General features: G+C 40.1%; 1 protein-coding gene and 1 long non-coding RNA gene across 2 annotated transcripts in view; one reads left to right on the top strand and one right to left on the bottom strand.

Annotated features, from left to right (window-relative positions):
* Positions 1 to 8,503, top strand: part of LOC110988056 (uncharacterized) — a 74,268-nt gene extending 65,765 nt beyond the window's left edge. The window contains exon 10 of the mRNA XM_022251276.2: positions 4,665 to 8,503. Within this exon, the coding sequence (XP_022106968.1) occupies positions 4,665 to 5,064 (400 nt within the window). The 3' untranslated portion in view covers positions 5,065 to 8,503. The remainder of the gene's footprint in view (positions 1 to 4,664) is intronic.
* Positions 8,504 to 8,870: 367 nt separating this feature from the next.
* Positions 8,871 to 20,364, bottom strand: LOC147797164 (uncharacterized). Its single transcript, XR_015427430.1, has 3 exons — positions 19,870 to 20,364; positions 18,964 to 19,331; positions 8,871 to 9,388 (listed from the first exon to the last, which is right to left on the bottom strand). It is a non-coding gene; the product is annotated as an uncharacterized LOC147797164 (long non-coding RNA).
* Positions 20,365 to 20,375: the final 11 nt, after the last annotated feature.

Genomic DNA, 20,375 nt, shown 5'->3' with positions numbered 1-20,375 from the left:
GGCAGATTCCATGAGTCAGGTACCATCTTTTCAGATTGGTGAGTTTGTCCCGTGATATGGTCATCAGATGCAGGAAGGTGTCCCGGCAGATCCTTCTGTGCTTGTAGCTGAAGTAATGAATCCTGGACAACTGGCGTTCTCGGTTAACCCGTTTTGATTTCTAAGTTGTTGGTGATTGCACATATGATGCCTAACAAAAATAGGTCTTTCTTGTAGCTTTTCATCTCGAGTACATTCAAACTGAAATATAAAACGATACTAATTATTTTGACAGGTCGGCTAATAATAAATACTTTTCATAGTTATTCATAATGCAACGAGGCATTCTAAATAGACCTGTGCGCTTTTCTATGGCGCTTGGATTTTATCATTCCCCATCAATCGCTGGTCCCTGCTATATGAAAGCGAACTTGTAAACAAAGCATGACATCATAGAACGGACATCTAGGAAGTTAAACACACCCAGACCTTGACTCACTAATATACTCTATTCAATACAAATGGGTGAATACAATTTGTTCACTTGCACTTTGTATGTGACCCAGAGCTGTGACGTACATGTAGTACCACCCTCGCCTGTAAAAATTGACCATCACGGACTGGACTTCAGCAGGCTTGCTACATTCCTGTCATTGACCCAACACAATTGAAGGAACAAATCATGCTCAGCAAGGCCTACCATAGCTACTGTACTAAGCACAAAAGTAAACTTCATTTTTCTTCTTGAATGTTTTTTTTCCCCTTTTTTTTCTATTGTTGACCCCACAATTTTATACACCAAATTATAGTTAAGAATTGTAGTCAACATTACCTGATACTATCAGTCTCCTCTTCAGTGAATTGCTGAATGCAGGGATTCCCATTATCCAGCTTACACCTGCAATGAATTGGTTTTGCGGGCATTTTGATGTGGTCAGACATCCCTGCTGCTTTGTCTAAGGCTGCGTCTTCAGCAAGTAGTGTGGGGTCACCTTCTGGTACATCAGTCTGGCTATCATCATCACTGCTATTGTTACTTAAAGCAAGGCTCATCTGTTAAGCAAAGTTACAGAAAATAACTGACCAATAACTATCATGAATATAGGCTTCATTAGGGATTAAAAGCAAAATAAAGTTAAAGGTTAATAAGAGACAAAAGCTTTTAGTGTATTTTAAATGTTTTCTTGTGTTGTCGTTTGTTGTCATGTGCCCATCTGCATTCTTTTTCGATAAACTTACAAAAGAATAGCATGGCACTAGGAAATTACCTCAAACTTGTAACCTTGTGTAAGCATGTTAAAACTACATAAATATAAAATCACATAGTCTCATAAGTTAACGTTTGATAAAGTAGGGTAGACTCATTGAAAGTTTTTTAATCCAATAGGCTATGAGCTCAGTAACAAATAAAATTTCAGACACTTGACTAGTAACATGACCAAGCTTGCTTTGAAGGGGAAAGAAAGATATGTAACACCGCACAATCTGGGCTCTTTTTACAAGGCTGAAGGCTGAAATACTCGGGCATCAATAAATTTTGTCCGTCAGATTAGAGTAGCCACCAGACAGTCATTCGTGTAGGTGTAAACGTCCATTTTTGAAATGACAAATTTTTGAAAAATTTTGAAAACTGAAAATCTGGAAAATGTCCTGTTTTCATGTATGTGCACTACATTTTTTAAACCACTCGACAGCAAGTGGTTAAAGCTTTTAGATCATCCTTGCCCTGTACAAGGGATTAGTTGGCACACATGCCGTAGTTGTGATCAAGATAGATTATCTAAATAACCATCAACAATTCTGAGAATTTTATATGCTACATTTGTAACCATGTGAATAAATAAATTGGCAAGGTTGTGATTTCTTGAAACATTCTGTCTATGTTACGGATATATTTTTGCCCTTAATGAAGTTTTATCAAGTTCAACTTTGGAAGAAAATATAATTTACAAATTGCTACACAGTGTTTGCCAAAAGCGTTAGCCTAAAATACAAACAAAATGACCAGGAGGGCCTGATGTTTCGATCCCAGCAGGGACTTTCTCAAGGGCAAAAAATTCTATATGTACATGTACACTGTAACTGACAAAATGTGCTGCATGGCTGGCTAAAGGGCGGCCGGTAGGCACAATCACAATAAAGAATGTCTCAGGTTTCTGGTCACAGGTTGGCTCTGAAACTGTTGCGGCAACATGGTATTTTTTTCATTATTTTTTCTTGAAAATAATGTCCAGGTGCTTGGCATGTAGGCCTTAAAAAGAGCCACATTTTTACTTCGGAGATTGATCTTGCTAGGCCGATATATCACAAATTCATGCAGGCCTTTTTATATTAGCTGTTGTCTGGTTCCAAGATGAGAAGACCCCTGACAACCAGTAATACAATCAAAGGGAAATAGTCAGATCATCAAGTTTGGTAACCAGAATTTGATCATACTTACACTGGAAAAATGCTCTACGTTGCACAATAAAATGTGCAACTATGCACTCAGAAAACGGCAGATTTTGGAGTCAGAATTCAGCCTTTTGTGCCATTCTGACAGAACGACAACATTTACCACTGGATTCCCCTTGCTTCAAACTGTACGTTAGCTAGTTTTTGTGTAGTTCTGAGGCGGGTGCCACGAAGACCATTTTTTGAGTGGGATTTTGGGGTGCATTTCATTGCCTATTCAGCAGGATTGGTCTTCATTCAAGTATCATCACGTAGGAGACATCGTCTTGATGAACTATGCTTGTCGGGAGTTTATACTAGTTATATTAATGAGAACAGTCTTGATCAACAATTTTTAGGGCAAGCAGATCTCTTCTTAATCTCAACAAGCCTGTTGTTTTGCCTCCTCATTCAGATAACTTGGTTCTCGCTAATGATATGGGAGGGTTCTTTTGCCCATAAAATTACCAATATTCAGTCAAGATTAAGAAGTGAGGTGTGCTCGTGTAGTTCTGATCTTGCTACTTCTCCACCTTTTCCTGTTACTACACTTACTGAATAATTGTAAGTTGATTCTAGGTTCTGGTTCAAAATGTTGTGACCTTGTCTCATTCCTATGAAGTTGTTTGTTGAAATGTTGGATGTTGTATTGCTGGTTTTTACTTATATGATAAATACCTCCTTATCCACAGGTTACTTCCCTAAATTGTGGAAATCTGCCATAGTATTTCCGTTTTTGAAAAGCCTCATCTTGATCCAGTGATTGAGAATGATAAGTCTGTCAGCAATTTGAATTTATTTTGAAATTAGCAGAAAAGGCTGTTGCTAATCAACTTCATGCCCACTTGGATCAGCAGATTTTGTATCCCATTGCTTAGTCTGCATATCGTGAACATCACAGCTCTGAGGCAGCTGTGCTGAGGGTCAGAAATGATGTGCTAATGGCTATGGATAGACAGCATGTTTGACTGTTAGTTCTGCTCAATCTGTGTGCTGCCTTTGATACATTAGACTAAACATTCTGCTTAACACCATGCAATCCAGATGTGGAATTCATGGTACTGCTCATATTTATCTGGTAGATCTCAACAAGTGACGGGAACAGGAATCTTTTCCAATGCCTTGGCCCCTTGTTATTTATTCTGTACACCAGTCCATTGTTCGAGATTGTTAAAACCCACCTTCCTCAGGTTCATTGTTATGCTGATGATACTCGGCTATACATCTCATTTTGCCCAGATGTGAATCAAGGATCAGCTGTAGTGGCCATGGAGAATTGTGTTTATGGCTTACACAATTGAATATCTCAATGGTTTGTGGTTAAATAATAACAAGATTGAATTTCTGATCATTGGTACGCCTAAACAGCTGCCTACGGTCACTTTTGACCGTATGCAAGTTCGCGATTGTACAATCTCATCAGTCACTTTAGCTTGCAATTTAGGCTTATGGTTTGATAATCACTTGTCTATGCATAGGCAGGTCACTAAACTCTACAGTAGTGCTTTGTGTTTTTACACAATATTAGACGTATCAGAAAGGAGTTGTCTACTTAGTATACTGCATTTATTTCTAGTCGTTTAGATTATTGCAACGGACTTCTTTATGGCTTGCCTGTTTGTCAAATTCACAAACTTCAACATGTTCAGAAAGCTTGTGCTTACACATTTTGTCTAATCACTCCGTCAATAGACCAATACATGTATTGGCTTCCAGCGAGATTAAAAATTACATTTAAAATACTGCATTTTACTTTTGGGGAGGGCAGTTATTAAATGGATTATGCCTCCCCTCCCAAACTCTTTCAAGCCCAAAAAAATGCAGCATTTAATATAAAAAAGAGAAAGATTTCGATTCTGCAGAATTTGAAAAAAAGACTGAATTTTGACGAAAGTTTTTTTGAAGTGTTTAGCTGTATAAATAACATGGGCAAAATATCAAAGTTTTTGAACATTTTCAAGGTTTTTAGGTCAGTGATTTACATGTACATGTACATTTAAACTTAATTATACAAAACCCAACAAGATTCTGCAAATTTTGAATGGCACCACGCAGGTTGGGTTAATTGGCTTGTTACAAATTCTGTACATGTTATGAACACTTTCAATTAGATCTAAATCTGCCTTTTTCTTTTCCCGATTTAAGTTCATGTTTTATTGTGTGTTTTAAGTCAACACAATTTATTCACATCTTCCTTGTCTTTGTCACTTAAGATTAAAAATCACTCAGTAGAGTTTTGCTTCAACCACCAGGCACAAGAAAGATAAGAAGAGTAGAGAGCGTGAAAGAAGTAGGGAACGTGACAGTCGCAGCAGTAGAAAACACAAGAAAGACAAAGATCGGGATCGGGAAAGAGAGCGCAAAAGAGACAGAAGTCGGGAAAGAGGACATGATCGTAGTCGAGACAAAGATCGTGGTGGGGAGCATAAGGACCGAGATAAAAAAGATACCAAAGTTAAACGAGATTATGATGAAGAAGAAAAAGGATATGACAGTGACAAGGCAAAGGGAACAACATCATCAAGTGGAGGTGAGGAGGATTCAGGAGGCATGAAGATTCAGGTAGTGATGGGTGAGGGGAGTCGTACAGGAACAGCATTGGATGTTGATACCAATGTCCAAGATATGGATATGGACATGGAATCTGACTAAGTGATACTTCCACTTTATGCCTGGATTTAGTATTTAGATGTTACTTGTGTAGTGGTATGCATGTACTTATACCTTCTGACAACAGTTTTTCGGTATTAAAAATCTGCTTTTTATCTTTTGAATAGCCAATTTTTGAAGAAATGTTCTTTGCGTCACTTTTGTAAGCACTATATGGTGATAATGTAGAGAGTAATAACTTATAAACATGTAGGTAGATTAGATGCTTATTTGATGTGCAAAGTGAGGCCTGCAGGGTGCTTCCTTGCTGAACACACAAACCTATAGGAAAACGCAATATTTTGTGCAGCTTGGATGCGTCGCATCATCAAAACCAATCAGTACTTGTATAGAGGTTTTTCACTTGATGTAACCTGACAGTTAAAGGCGTTGAGGAAGCATACCATGTTTGTGGAGGTGCATGTATTTTTGAATCTCTGTATTTCTATTAGCAGTTTCATGTACGCCAGAATGTTGAAAGACTTCAAAGGTGCACACGTTTCCGTGCACATTATGTAAATTGAATGCTGACTGTCAAAAATCATGTGACTGAAAACCTCTATATGAACATTTTTTTTCACCTCTGTAAAGAACTTCAACATGTGTGCATACAAAGTAGGTGCAACATATAAATTTTGCTTATGCTTTTTAATGATAGAAAAATGCACTTATGAGTTTTCTAAAAATTTTGTTCTTGCATTTTGCAGCTACAGTACAGCTCAAAAGTTTCTCTGAAAACTCGCAAGGGGCCTCATTGAACTCGCGAGGGCCCTCAGTAAACACTCGCGAGTTTGCAAGCAATAAGTGAGTGAAGTTCGAGACGAGTACACGTGTACTACCCGCAAGGGCAATCCCTTGCCTCGTAACTCGCTCGTGAGGAGTAGATTTGTCACTCATTATTTTGCGAGGACCCTCGTACTTGTTAAGAAATTCCCTCGCTCGTACACACTCATTGCTCGCAAGTGTCAGGAGAAACTTTTGGGCTGTACTATACATCTCTTCTCAAAAGTCGTACATCATTACGTTCTGCAAATTTTAATGTGAATTTCAAAAATATCTTTGATCAGGATGGTGCCAAACTTTTTCCACTCCGGGAATGGAGAGTTTGTTCTCTCATAATTTAAAAATGGCTCTGTGGCCAAGGCTGAATAAATTGACTTCTTTCATTTGAGGCAGCAGAAGTTAGGTGATGCCTCCAGGAGTTTCAGCCAACTCACTGGATGTTGGCAAGGGCAAGGTTCAAGGTGACCCACTCCTTAGGGGCAAGTTTGATTCAGGTGGGCATAAAAAATTTCTCTAAAGAACTGAAATGGCTCTCTATATGTGATTGGACCTTACGATGGTTTTGTCCTAAAGTTAATACACAGGTTTGGATTCCTTATCCAAAGGCCCAAGGGTCACCACTTTTTCCAGTCTTAGTTACTGTGCGAGGTATGTTTCGCCTTGGGTGTTATCTATCCCTCAGGTTTTCAAAATGTCATATCCCATGTCGCAGCGGTCAACAATTATTAAATGGTGTGCATATTTGTCCCACATACTACAAGGTACATGTACATGTAGGTGGGACACAGATGCACTACACTGATGTGTCTGTATTGCACTAATGCGTTTGTGGGACACAGACATATCAATAAACTTGATGCACATGGTGGGAGTACATATGTATATCCTCATTTAAACATGCGACAATCAGCATGGGATGCAAACATGTCACTTTTGAATTTTTTTAAATTCTACAGCTGTAAATTTGGAGTAAGCATAAAATAGCATAATGCATGGGTATAGAACAATACTTACCTTCATACGAGAGGTGTGATGGACCATGCAGTAGAGTATGTCACATACTGTTTGTTGAAGTGGTGCAGCTAATCAGAATTGAGGATTTCAAGTTTGCTTGAACATAAGCACTGTTCTTGTTCCACTCCAGTTCTGGGTGCATTTTACTCACTTTTTGTCATGCTTTTAAGATGGAAAGGTTCGCTTACTGTGTAAATACTGTGTATGACACTGTGGTCCTTGTGACACGGTTGCTATAAACCTTGCTACACTGCATAAAACAATGTTTTTGGTGGAAATTAAATTAGTTGCAACATGGAGAGAAGCAATAATTGTGCAGTATGTAGTAAGCACAACCACCGACTCTGCAATTCAACTTTTTTGGTGACATTTAATTAAAGCTCAATAATTCAACGATTACTGGTATGTGTAATACCTTGTGACTTCAAGATTTATTCAAACCCAAGAGGAAAATACAAATTTGATCTGTTCTAGAAAGGGGATAGGCATTGGGCATTATTTGATGCTTGGATGCAGTGTGCACAAACATGTCCATATATTTTATGTTCATGTAGATATAGGTCATGGTATAAATAAAGGGGTCCAGGTGGGGACACAGGCCAGAAAATGAGAACTATTATCTGCCTCTTGTAGTGAGCTGATTTATGCTTTATACCACATAAAGGTTACACATATAACAGAGTAGTGTATACTGTAGCAGGGGTGAAACATTTGAGGAACAATGTTTTGATGGACTAGCTTTCACTGTTACCAATCGAAGAGACACAATGGCATGCACCACCATACACAACCATTAATGAAGTAAAATGGCTTGATTCTTAATAGACTCTCCCTTTTTGATTACTGCAGAATATGATGTCTCCAAATATAAGGTATTTGGTTAAAAGTATGATGGTTTGAACTGAATTTTTTTCTGGTTTTTCATGCCATAAACTGGTTCATGAAAAGTTGCTGTGTGACACTATACTGCTGCCGGTTTGAAGAGGTGTTACTACAAAATTTGCTGTAACTCATTTATAAATGGAGAACAAATTATTCTTTAAACATGGTACACCATACATATGAGAACCAAGCACAGTTAAAATCTAGTTATTTTTGCCCCACTTTTTTCTCAAAATGACAGGTTTACAGCTAAATGCTGTTTGTCCAAAAAAGAAAAAGATAAGCTTATAGCTTTTTTCCTAAAAGTAATGACTATCTTTAATCATCTCACAATAATAAACTTAAGTGCACAGTTTACTAAACAATTCAAAATTTACTATTGTGGGTGTTGCCCCACTGGACCCATGTAGAACAACCCATTTACATGTACATGTGTAGTAGTACATGTAGTATCTACAGTTCAGTTTGCATGTACACATGTACTTCAAATTTCAGCCCATGTAACATTTAATACAGTATTGCCTAAAATCATTTCTTAAATTTTGTTTTTAATTCAACTAGCTCCTCTTTGGCTTTATGTATGTTGCAGATTATGCGCCTTATGTAATATTTAAGAAATGAGAATATGAAACTAAAATGTGTGATTTCCTAGGTTTGCATGTTGCATTTTTTAAAAGCAGTGTTTGCTCTGTTAACAGGCCGTTTAATCACATTACAATGTTGAACTGTTTTAAGAGTTTGTAGTAAACATGGTAGAGTTAAAGTTGTAGCTTTCTTTCGTTTCTCTTTTATATGTTGTATTCAGATGTATCTTTGATCAGGTAAAATACATTCATGTAGGCAGTCGTGTAGGAATTCTGAACAGTAATGTTTTAAGAGTACATTATAATTGGCACAGGCATTGATTAGCATTGTTCAAAATTTCTTGGGTTACAGAATGGAAAAAACCTTGAGTTAATCCTTAAAATCACAATTATGAACAGTGGCACTCAGATTCTTTGGGTAATTTATCATATTTTACCTGCAGTTGTGAGTAGTGATGAGCAACTTCTATTGACTGCAAAACAAAACCTCAAACCCTTCACAAACTTGGCCTTATTCAGTGGTGGTGAGACGAACTGTAATCCCAATGGAAGTGTTCATTTATATGCCATTCATACATACCGGAACCTGAAATTTACAAATACCCAATCCTATTGGTCAAGAGCCCATCATGTGAGTGGTTCTCGACGGATGATAAAATTTTGACTCATTTTATGGACTCAAACCTGCATCATCACTCTGGTGATTCCTCATTTCGTACATGTACAGTAGTAATTTCACTCTACGCCAGCTCATATTGTGCAGCACCCACTGCACACGCTAACTTCCATTTTAGATTTTGACTGCACAAGAGATACCTACCATAGATTTTGCTGGAAGAGTGCTTTGAAGAGTGCACCTTTAATGTCACATGACTTACCCCTTCGTGATGTCATCATCACATCAGGTCCGTTTTCATCAGCGCCCTCCCTTTCAAGATATGTGCAAGGTTCAATCCCAATTGGACATGTACTTCACGAGATGTAGTGCTTTGAAGAGTGCACCATTTTGGGAACCCGGCTCTGCGTATCAAGCCTATGTGCTCGAAAATGGGTCTCCCGGCAGCCTGTTAAGGACGTGTACAAAACAGAAGGTTATTTGGGTCATCAGAGGAAGAAACTAGAGGTTTTGTCTGTCTTAAGGACAGAGCAAAGAGTTTTTTTATGAAGCTAAAAGCATGTGTTCATTTGAGATTCTAGCACATTTCCATTTCTCACTTTTTGCTCAAAGATCAACCCCAGAGCTACAAATATTGACAACCAATAATTCTAGTATTTTCTTTGGTGACGTCATAATGACAAAGTGCGCAAAGACTTTGGGACAGTAAAGTCTGCACCTTTAACATCACTTTCATTTGTCTTAACTCTTCCGTTTCTCGCTACCTACCAAATTTCTACCCAATCAGACATGTACACTATACATCACAAGATATAGGGGTCTAAAGAATGTACATTTAATGTCACGTGATTTCTCACTGGATGATGTCATATTTCTATGGGGTCAATATTTGCGTAAGTCACTTTCCTTTCAAGATGTAAGCAAAGTTTGAACACAATACGACATACAATTATGGAGATATAGTGCTTTGTACATTACATCTTTGATATCAGGTGACCTACATGTACATGTACTACCTGATGGCGTCATCATCACATCAGGTCAATATCCCTCTTAATCACTTCCTTTTCAAGATCTCAGCAATGTTTGGACCCAATTGGACATGCAGTTAAGGAGATAGAGTCCCTCAAAGAGTGCACCTTTTATGTCATGTGACTCGTCACCTGATGACATCAACACCAGATCAGGTCATTTCTGGTCTAAAACCCCCTCCCTTTCCAGCTGTACTCAGTTTCAAACCAATTGGACAAGAACTTCAAGAAATACAGTGCTTTGAAGAGTGCAAATTTAATGTCACGTGACCTGTCACATGATGTCATCACAAGAGGTCAATGTTCGTCTGGAGCCCTCCCCTTTCAAGATATCTGCAAAGTTTGAACCAATGGGTCATGTATGACACGACACCATATTCCATATACATGTGTACCATTTATACAAAACATGGGATTTGGGTCAGAAGAAAAAAAAAGAAGTAATGTCTTTTCCTCAATTTTGTCTGTCTTACAGACAGAGCAATTGACTTTTTCGTATTTTCTTTTATATTAGAAAAAAAATTGTCCATTTGAGATACTGACATTCCCATTTCTCACTTTTTGCTCAAAGATGTACCTCTGTCAAAGCTACAAATATTTACACAAAATATTACCAGTATTTTCTTAAGTGATGTCATGACGAAATGCAGAAACCCTGTCGGACATTAGAAGATATGGAGGATATGGATATGGAAGTGTGCACCTTTAATATCACTTGACATTGTCTGAGCATTTCTCGCTACCCAATTTCAACCCAATGGGACATATACATCACAAGATATAGGGTTCTAAACATTGTACATGTACTTTTAATGTCACGTTATTTCTTTAGTGATGATGTCATCTTCACTTGAGGTCAATGTTTGTCTAAAGCCCTCCCCGTTCAATATGTCTGCAAGGTTTGAACCCAATCAGACACGTGCTTCACGAGATACAGTGCTTTAAAGAGTGCACCTTAAGGTCACCTGACTTGTCACATGATGACATCATCATCACTGAAGTCAGTGTTCATGTAATGGCTTCCCCTTTCAAGATATCTGCAGGGTTTGAATTCAGTCAGACATGAACTTGACGAGATACAGTACTTTGAAGAGTGCAGCTTTAATGTCACGACTTGTCACATGATAATGTCATCAAGACATCAGGTGAACGCTCATTGAAGGCACTCCCCTTTCAAGATATCTGCAAGGTTTGAATTCAGTTGGACATGTACTTCACGATCTTTAGTGCTTTAAAGAGTGCACCTTTAATGTCACCTGATATGTCACATGGTGAAGTCATCATCACATCAGGTCAATCTTCGTGTAAAGCCCTTTCAAGATATATGCAAGGTTTGAATTCAGTTGGACAAGTACTTCATGAGATAAAGTGCTTTGAAGAGTGCACCTTTAATGTCACGTGACTGGTCTGATGATGTCATTATCATATAAGCTCAATTTTTGTCTATGGTGCTTCCCTTAATTAATACCCGCAAGGTTTCAACCAAATCGGACATGTTCTTCAGGAGATATAAGGCTTTGAAGTTTGCACCTTTAAGTCATGGGACTTAAAAGAGTACACACCTAATACATAGATCGAGAAAATTGCCGAAGACTGGCTGTGAAACAAAAAAACATATTCAAAACCTGTAGGGAATATAAAATATTAATCAATTAAAAAATCAGAAGGTGACGTCATCACGACGTCATCAAATTGGCATGTTTTTGGTATCAGGGTTTTTGTTGGCTGTAACTTTGATGACAATTGAAGATCACCAAGTTACCAAATGATGGCTTGAAAACATGCAAAGTCAATGGGTTAAAAATCCCAGTGCAGAAAACTGCACATTTAAATTCAAGGTACCTGATTTGCATTTAAACTGAAAAATAAATACTACTTGATATTCTGACTCTTAGGCATATTTCAAATAACAGAGCGTAAAACATACGATTTCTCTTTTCTTCTCGTAATCTTCAGCCCAAGTTCAGGAGTACTCACTCATCAAAATTAATAGTGTGTGGTAAAAAACGTGTACAAAACCTATGGAGAAATACTGCAGCTGTAATCTCACGTCACGTGACCCCTGATGATGTCATTATGATGATTTTGTTGTGGAACCCTCACATGGTGGACTATGAGTGTACACCTATATGAAATCAATTAGAGTGACCAGAGTCCCAATGTCTGGCTGTTATAAAACGTGTACAAAACCTATGGGGGAAAATTAAATATAAAAAAAAAAAATCACATGATGGCATCATCATGACATCATAAATTTGGACTTATTTCTGTATCAGGGTCTTTGTTGGCTGTAACGGGTTACAATTGAAGTTCTCCAAATGACCAAAATAGTGTCATGAAAATGTGTACAAAGTCGATGGGCTGAAATAAATATTTGAAAATCAGTAATAAATAACTTGATGACGTCATCATGACATTGTTCTAAACACATCTTCACACAAGGGTCCTTCATTGCTGTAAGTTTGATGAAAACCCGAAGTTGCTAAGGGACTAAAGTCGGTGGTGTAAGAAATGTGTACAAAATAAAGGGATTTGGGATTTGCAAAAGAAGATGAAGAAGAAACTTGAGGTTGTCTGTCTGTTTGCCAACAGAACAGAGGGCTTTTCCGCATTCCTTTTGTTGGAACAACAAATCTACTGCACAAACCTGAGGGCATAATTCTTTAATCATGACCATTTGGATCCAAGATTTCAACCTAATCAGGCATGTACTTCAAGAAACAACATGCTTTAAAGAGTGCATTTACATTTTGTACATATGCATGTGAATTTTTAAGCTCATATGACGTCACCTGGTGACATCATCAGATGAGGTCAATATTCGTCTAAATCACTTCCCTTTCAAGATATCTGCCAGGTTTGCACCCAATTGGACATATGATTCAGGAGATATACACTTATTTGCAAAAGTTTAGGACCACCCATAGAAAATGCATTAACCTGAAGGAAAACTAAACTTAAACCAATCAATCATGGCAACTTACGCTTGTTTTCAATGTCTAACCTTGGTTGAACATTTTTTACTATATTTCCATGATTTGACATGTTAACAGTCTAATATTCTGAGTACCCTTCCTTATTTCTGATTGCTTATGTGGAAGGGAGATTTGAAGTCCGACAGCATATAGACAAGCTGAAGGCATCGGGAGTGATACAGCCGAGTCAGAGCCCTTATGCATCCCCCATCGTAATGGTACGAAAGAAGGACGGTAAAATCAGGCTCTGTGTCGATTATCGCCAGCTGAACGCCAAGATGGTGCGGGATGCATTTCCACTGCCTCGTGTCGAAGATGCCTTAGACGCCCTTGGTAAAGCCAAATACTTCACAAGCCTGGATCCGACATCCGGGTACCTCCAAGTCAAGGTGGCTGAAAAGGATCGACCCAAGACGGCCTTCACATCCCCCATGGGCCTGTATAAGTTTACCCGAATGCCCTTTGGGCTGATGAACGCCCCGGCAACATTTCAAAGGCTGATGACCGCTGCCCTTGGGGACATGAATTTCGACTCCCTCCTTCTATACCTTGATGACATAATCATATTCAGCAGCACTGTAGATGAACACTAGGAGAGGCTTGCAAAGGTTTTTGAGAGGCTGTGTGAGCATGGTTTGAAGCTTAAACCATCCAAATGCCATTTTTTCCAGTCACAAGTTTGTTATCTTGGCCATGTTGTGTCTGCAGATGGTATTGCCACCGACCCTGAAAAGACGTCTGCCGTCGTGGATTGGCCCAAGCCGAAGACCAAGAAGGATGTCCGTAGTTTCTTGGGGTTCACTGGCTACTATTGGCGTTTCATTCACAATTATGCTCGAATTGCGGGACCACTTTTTGCCCTGATAGGAGGCAGGCATGGAACGAAGGATCCACCATTCACCTGGAGTCAGGAGTGTCAGAAAGCTTTCAAACTACTGAAGCAGAAAATGACTTCAACCCCGGTCCTTGCCTATGCTGACTATTCCCTCCCATTCACTGTCCAGACGGATGCCTCGGCCGATGGGTGTGGGGCAGTTCTCACACAGGTGCAAGATGGACGAGAGCGGCCGATAGCATACGCCAGTCGCACCCTTACACCGTCAGAGGCCAAGTATCCTGCTCATAAGCTGGAGTTCCGAGCTCTTCATTGGGCAATAACGGTGAAGTTCCGCGATTACCTCTATGGTCAAGATGTCACTGCAGTCACCGACAACAACCCACTCACTTACATTCTCAAGACAGCCAGGCTAGATGCTCATGGTCAGCGATGGGTTAGCGATTTGTCTCAGTTTAAGGTGGACATAATCTACCAGCCTGGTCATGCCAATGGCAATGCAGATGCACTGTCATGAATTGTCAGGGATGAAGTATCTTGCATCTTTGGTACCAATGTAGTGGGGATGGACAGATCAGAGGATAAGTTGGCGAGCGAAGAACAGAATGGGGGAGAGAAGGTATCAGCACAGTTGCAGGCTCAAAAAGTAACGTCGCCAAGAGAAGGTCCCAGTATTTCGGGTGATGAATCAGTTTCAACTGCCTACAACAACTCATCCCAGGTACAAGCTTTGGTCAGGGTGTTGACCTCCTCTCAGCACAGCTGAGAGATGAAGCCATCTCCAGGGTTATATACCTGAAGGGCATACAAGAAGGAAGGCCATGCAAAAGGCAACTGGGACAAGAGACCAGGGCTGTCCGTCGGCTGTTGAGGAGTTGGGACCGATTGGAGGTACGACGCAATCTCCTTGTTCATCGTCCGGGTGGTGATGCAGCTGGCCGGCAGTACCTCCTTGTCATACCAGTAGACCTTCGATCACAGGTGCTGCAACGCCTTCATGACTCAATGGGGCATCTTGGTCTCGACAAGACACTGCACCAAGCCAGGGAGAGGTATTTCTGGCCTGGCCTCTATTCTGACATCCGTGCTTACATGAAGAAGTGCAGACGGTGCACACTCAGGAAGACTCCAGACACCCGAAGACAGGCAACGCTGGAAAGTATCCGCACTACACGCCCGCTGGAGCTAGTCTGCATTGACTTCTTAAGCCTAGAAAGGTCAAAGGGTGGCTATGAACACGTTCTGGTCATAACCGATCATTATACTCCAGATACGCCCAGGCATACCCCACCAAAGATGAAAAAGCGACGACTGTGGCCAAGGTGTTGTGGGAGAAATTTGTGGTCAATTATGGGATTCCAGAGAGGCTGCTCTCTGACCAGGGCAAGTCCTTTGAGTCGGATGTGATAAAGGAGTTGTGTAAGCTGCTTGGGGTGAAGAAGACCCGAACCACACCATATCACCCCCAGGGGAATGGAATGACGGAACGTTGGAACCGAACGTTGATGTCAATGTTGGGGACACTCAATCCGGAGCAGAAGGTCAACTGGGCTATGCATGTGGGCGTCCTGACCCATGTATACAACTGCACCCAACATGAGTCTACTGGGTATCCCCCATTTTATCTGATGTTCATGCGGAGGCCCAAGTTACCCGCAGACATCCTCATCCCATCAACACAAAACAACGAGGAAGAGCAAAGGCCCGACCACGATTACCCCCACTATGTCCAGCGCCTCAGACAGCACATGCATGACGTTTACCGGGAAGTCCAGACAACAGCTGAAAGGGCCAGGGTCAAGCAGAAGGCCACGTATGATCAGCGGGCAAGTGACTGCACCCTCCAGGCTGGTGACAAGGTCCTTGTTGCTAACAAGTCGCAGCGCGGGAAAGCCAAACTGAAGGACAGGTGGGAAACAGACCCCTACATTGTTGTGAGGAAACAGCAGGGCATCCCAGTCTATGTGGTCCGGCGGATAGGCTCTCCCAACACCAGGACTCTTCACCGCAACATGCTCGTGCTCTGCCCATTCGACGTAGTATCGGCACCGGGAACTTCAGACTCTGGAGAGTCACAAGCTAAATCTCAGCTGAGGCCAGCAGAACCAGCCTTTGCAGATGCCAGTACAGAGAATGGTCAGTCCCGTGACAGCTCAAGAACTGAACTGCCAGGTCAGAGTGAGTCAGAAGGAAGTGGTCACTCTGATGACAGCAGAAGGCACCCACATCTACCCAGACTCCTTAGAAGAAGACGTTCTGTAACACCACAGCTGGAAGAGCCTGGTTCCAGTACAGACACCGAGAACAATGACTTGTCATTTGAGGAGGTTCTTTCCAGACGGCGCCCTCCACGAAGGCGAAGACCACCTCAGCGCTTCAGGGAGTGGAAATAAGTATTGTACTGTAATAACTTAGGTTAGATGGTGCATTTCATGTATTTAAGTTTCCCTTGTTGAGGACAACAAGGATTAAAAGTGGTGGCGAGTGTGGAAGGGAGATTTGAATGTTTTTTACATGACACATTTTCTTTTACAAGCTTCCTTAGTTTAGTCAGCAACTTGTCTGGTACCCCGTATCACCTTATAGTTTAATAGCATTGCTCATCGAGCTTCCTGCAGTTAATTGTTCAGACTGGTGCGTGCTACTGAAGAGTGAGCATTACCACTCACAGCTCTCTTCAGCCTTCCCACATTCGCACTTTTCTGCTCTTGTCACCAGTTGCAGCTGGGGTTTGTGCCTGATTGGTCACTCGAGTAATCCACTTGTGGCACTGTGTTGGGTTGTTATCACATTTCCATTTTTTTCATTTTTTAAAACTTTGTCCTGACCTTCCAAATAAATGGCGACCCAGTCTTCCTGAACCAGGTGTCTTCAGATCTTGTTACTTTCCCAAAGTCTTAGGTATTAAGTTAGCGGGGCAAATTTCCAGGTTACATTTTGACTGGCTTTTTTTTACCCATGCAGCCTTGCAGACAAAATGTCATACAAGACCTGCCTTTTGCAAAACATTTCATTCAAATAGGTATATAGCTCTACACTGATGTTACACACCACTGTAAAATCATGTTAAGTAATCATTCAGCGAGACAATGTAATACAGGCCCAGTGACAGAAATACCAATAAAATTCAAGGTGGTCTTAAACTTTTGCAAATGGCTGTAGAGTTTTAAATGGCTTATCACCTGATGAAATCTGCCTTAAGGGCTCCCCTTCTAAGAAGTACTTCACGAGATAGAGTGTGTTGAAGAGTACACCTTTAATGTCACATGACTTTTCACGATGACGTCATCATTACATGAGGTCAATAATCATCTAAATCACTTCCCACATTATTGTTTTGGAAAAGGCACAGATAGGAGAATTTTAAACATTTGTCCCACGCACCACGTGCTCGGCATTTTGCCAGGTCCTGAGTATACATTACAGACAGATATTGCGTGTCCAGGCACACAGCAGTCAATGCATAGTATGCAAAAGGAATTTTTGAGTTTGCAAATATTGTAAGAGGTTTTTGTCGTCGGCGCTTCATCTGTGTAAAGAAGTACACAACTTATGCAGTTCATGCAGTTGACTTCAATGTTTTAGCTATCATCTAATGAACAATTCACGCTTAAGTCTATTACAGTTGATTTTTTTCCAAATTCTGAAGAATAAAAGAAGTTTTTATCTTTTTATCATAACTTCCAATCTGATGAAGTCATTGGCCCCAAATTTTACACATGCATTAACCGTGTTAAGATCACTGTCTACATAAATTTTCAGGCGATTCAGAAAAACTTTGCCACAGACATCTATTCAAAATTCATTTTTCCAAATTTTCAACCTGTCCTTTGAGGGCGCAGGCCAATTATGTGACGTCATCAGTAGCTGATTTAAAGAATACTATACCTCAACAGACTAACACCATTGAAAACAACTTGATACCTATTACCACTTTTAATCAATAAATCCACATCCGGCTTCGACCGGAAGGAAGGGTCACGTGATCACTCGAGATAAAATGAAGACCAAATTTTAACTTGGCATGTGTCGCAAGCAGAATGGATTTTAAAAACATTAATGTAATATTTAAATATTAATAATCTAATAATAAATCACTTGATGACATCATCATGACGTAATTATTTGAGTATTATCTTTGCTTCCAGGGCTTTCCTTCGTGTAACTAAAACGTGTACAAAGTCAATGGGCTGAATTAAATAGTGAAAAATCAATAATAAATCACTTGATGACATCATCACATCATTCTAGGAATATCTGTGCATAAAGGTCCTTTATTGGTACAAGTTTGGTGAAGATCCTTTTTGTTGTTCTATTGAAAAATGAAAAATTTCTGTAAAATATTTGTATTCATACACTTACATATACTGGTGTTACCAAAAACGACATGCCCTTCGGAGATATTGTGCTTTGAAAACTGCACATTTAATGTCATGTGACTTGCCACTTGATGACATCATCCTCACATGCAAGCAATGTTCGTCTAAAGCCCTCCTCTTTCAAGATATTTGCAAGGTTTGAACCTGATTGGACACATACTTCAGGAGCTATAGTGCTTTGAAGTGTGTGTGCCTTTAAATGTCACATGACTTGCCTCCTGATGACGTCATGCATCGTTACATCAGGTCAAAACTGTGTGAGCTGTGGTGTGGAGTCAAGCTGTGGTGTGGAGTCAATGTTACTCTTTCAAAGCATGGAGTCCCAATGACTCATAGGGGTACAGTCCACTAATTGAAGCCCCATTGAAAACAGTGTAAAATCAGCACTGTTCAGGGCCCAATAACATGCATACCAACACCCCTGAGATTTCAGAAACACAAATGAAATTATTGTCTAGTCCCTAATCTTTCAATTTCTTTTCAATTTTTTGTGGGTTAACCAATTACATTTTTAATTATTTCCACAAAACAAAATCACCCCCCAAAAAGTGATTTTTCCGAAGTCTGATTGCAGCCATTTTGGCAACCCTCAACTTTTTCGGGCACTTACAACCATTTTTCAACCATAGTTTTTAGCCATTCTCACTCATCTGAAAGCTCAAAGACCCAGGGAGTCGATCCTGGCAGTCGATCCTGGCAACGATTTACACAATCTCACTATTTTGGGGGCCAAACAATCTCCGTTTTCAAAGATACTGTGGGGGGACAATTTTAATGCTAATGAGCTGGCCAGAAATTCTCACTTGAATAAGTGGTCTGCACCCATGGCCACACAGTCCTCTGCCTTCACCGGAAGTGTTATGCAACAGTTAGCTGGAACCTCTCTGGCTGTTTCCTGTCGCACCCTGCAGCTCCAATAAACAGTGCAAAGCTCCGGCTCTAACAAAGAGTGAACCCTAACCATCTGCCCATGGCCTCTACAAGAGTATGTACAAGAGTACATGTATTTGAAATTGCAGTTCACCAGTTGGACAGCTTTTTCATGCCTCCCATAAGCTGCCAGAAATGTGATTGATATTGCAGAGGCCAAAAGCGATGTTATCTCTGGCAGGCAGGCATATGGGGACTGCATGCAGGGTTAACTGCTCCTCATAACAGTGACGGTAAGCACCTGCAGAATGCAAATATAGAAAGAAAAAGAGATGAGAAAATAACCCCAAAACAAAAAAGTAACACTCTTACTAAGAAGATTAAGACCCCACAAGGTAATATAAATTTACTCCTAAAGACGACAGGTTGATTTAAGTTGACACAGGGCCATGTAGTGAAAACGGAACTCAACTCAAAGATGTCGAAAAGACACATCCGTTGTGATAAAGCGCTGAGAAAAGGAATAACTTGGCGGCGTGATTGCAGTGCATAGTGGGAGGTCAAGGGGCACCTCGATTAATTAAGTCTTTCAGCAAATGATATAGCTACAAGTGCATGGGAAATTTGCATATGTCGTGACTTTTGGGTAGGTAGAGCTCAGTAGACTGCAAAATTAGCTGTTTAGGTGAAGTCATAAGACGTGCAAGAATGTAAACATTAAGTTTAAGTTTGAACTCAAATAGCATTAAAATTTGGAATTCCAACAACATTAAATAAAATAAGCCACAATTTTCTAAACAATCTGTAAGGCAAATATGAAACATGGCAGTGTTACTTACCTACTGTGGACATTCCTTTTGTGACAGCTCATTTACATACCCTCCTGCGCAGCACCCTCGCTTTACCCTTGAGGTAAACCTCAGACTTAGCCTTTGTCTTGAGTGAGTCATTCCACCACCAGCACTGGTACTATTCAGACCACACATAGCATTTTGCGTTATTCTCCACACATGTACAGTTACTTAGTTGCCTCAAGATTCCTTGGACGACTCCACTGGAGTAAGAATTCATTTACAATGTATTATGTTTAGTAATTGTTCTTATCTTTAAAGTTTCTTAGTCTTTTAGCCTCTGTGAACACTTTCTGATTAATTTGGAGGTTAGCTCAAGTGTTACTCTGGTTATTGAAAGAGTGGATTCATTGATGATAGTCTTAGGAAACCTAGATTCTGTGTTGTTGTAGCTATTGCATATTAAGGAAAGATCACCCTTTTGATGACTTTCTTTTTTACAGAATTATTCTATTTCCATGGATTTGAAGGAATTAGAATTTCCTTACTTCGAT

This window comes from Acanthaster planci, linkage group LG12 (assembly GCF_054643075.1).
Source record: "Acanthaster planci isolate LZ-2023a linkage group LG12, COTS_SCS, whole genome shotgun sequence".
NCBI lineage: Eukaryota > Metazoa > Echinodermata > Asteroidea > Valvatida > Acanthasteridae > Acanthaster > Acanthaster planci.
This window is presented reverse-complemented; position numbering and strand designations above follow the sequence as displayed.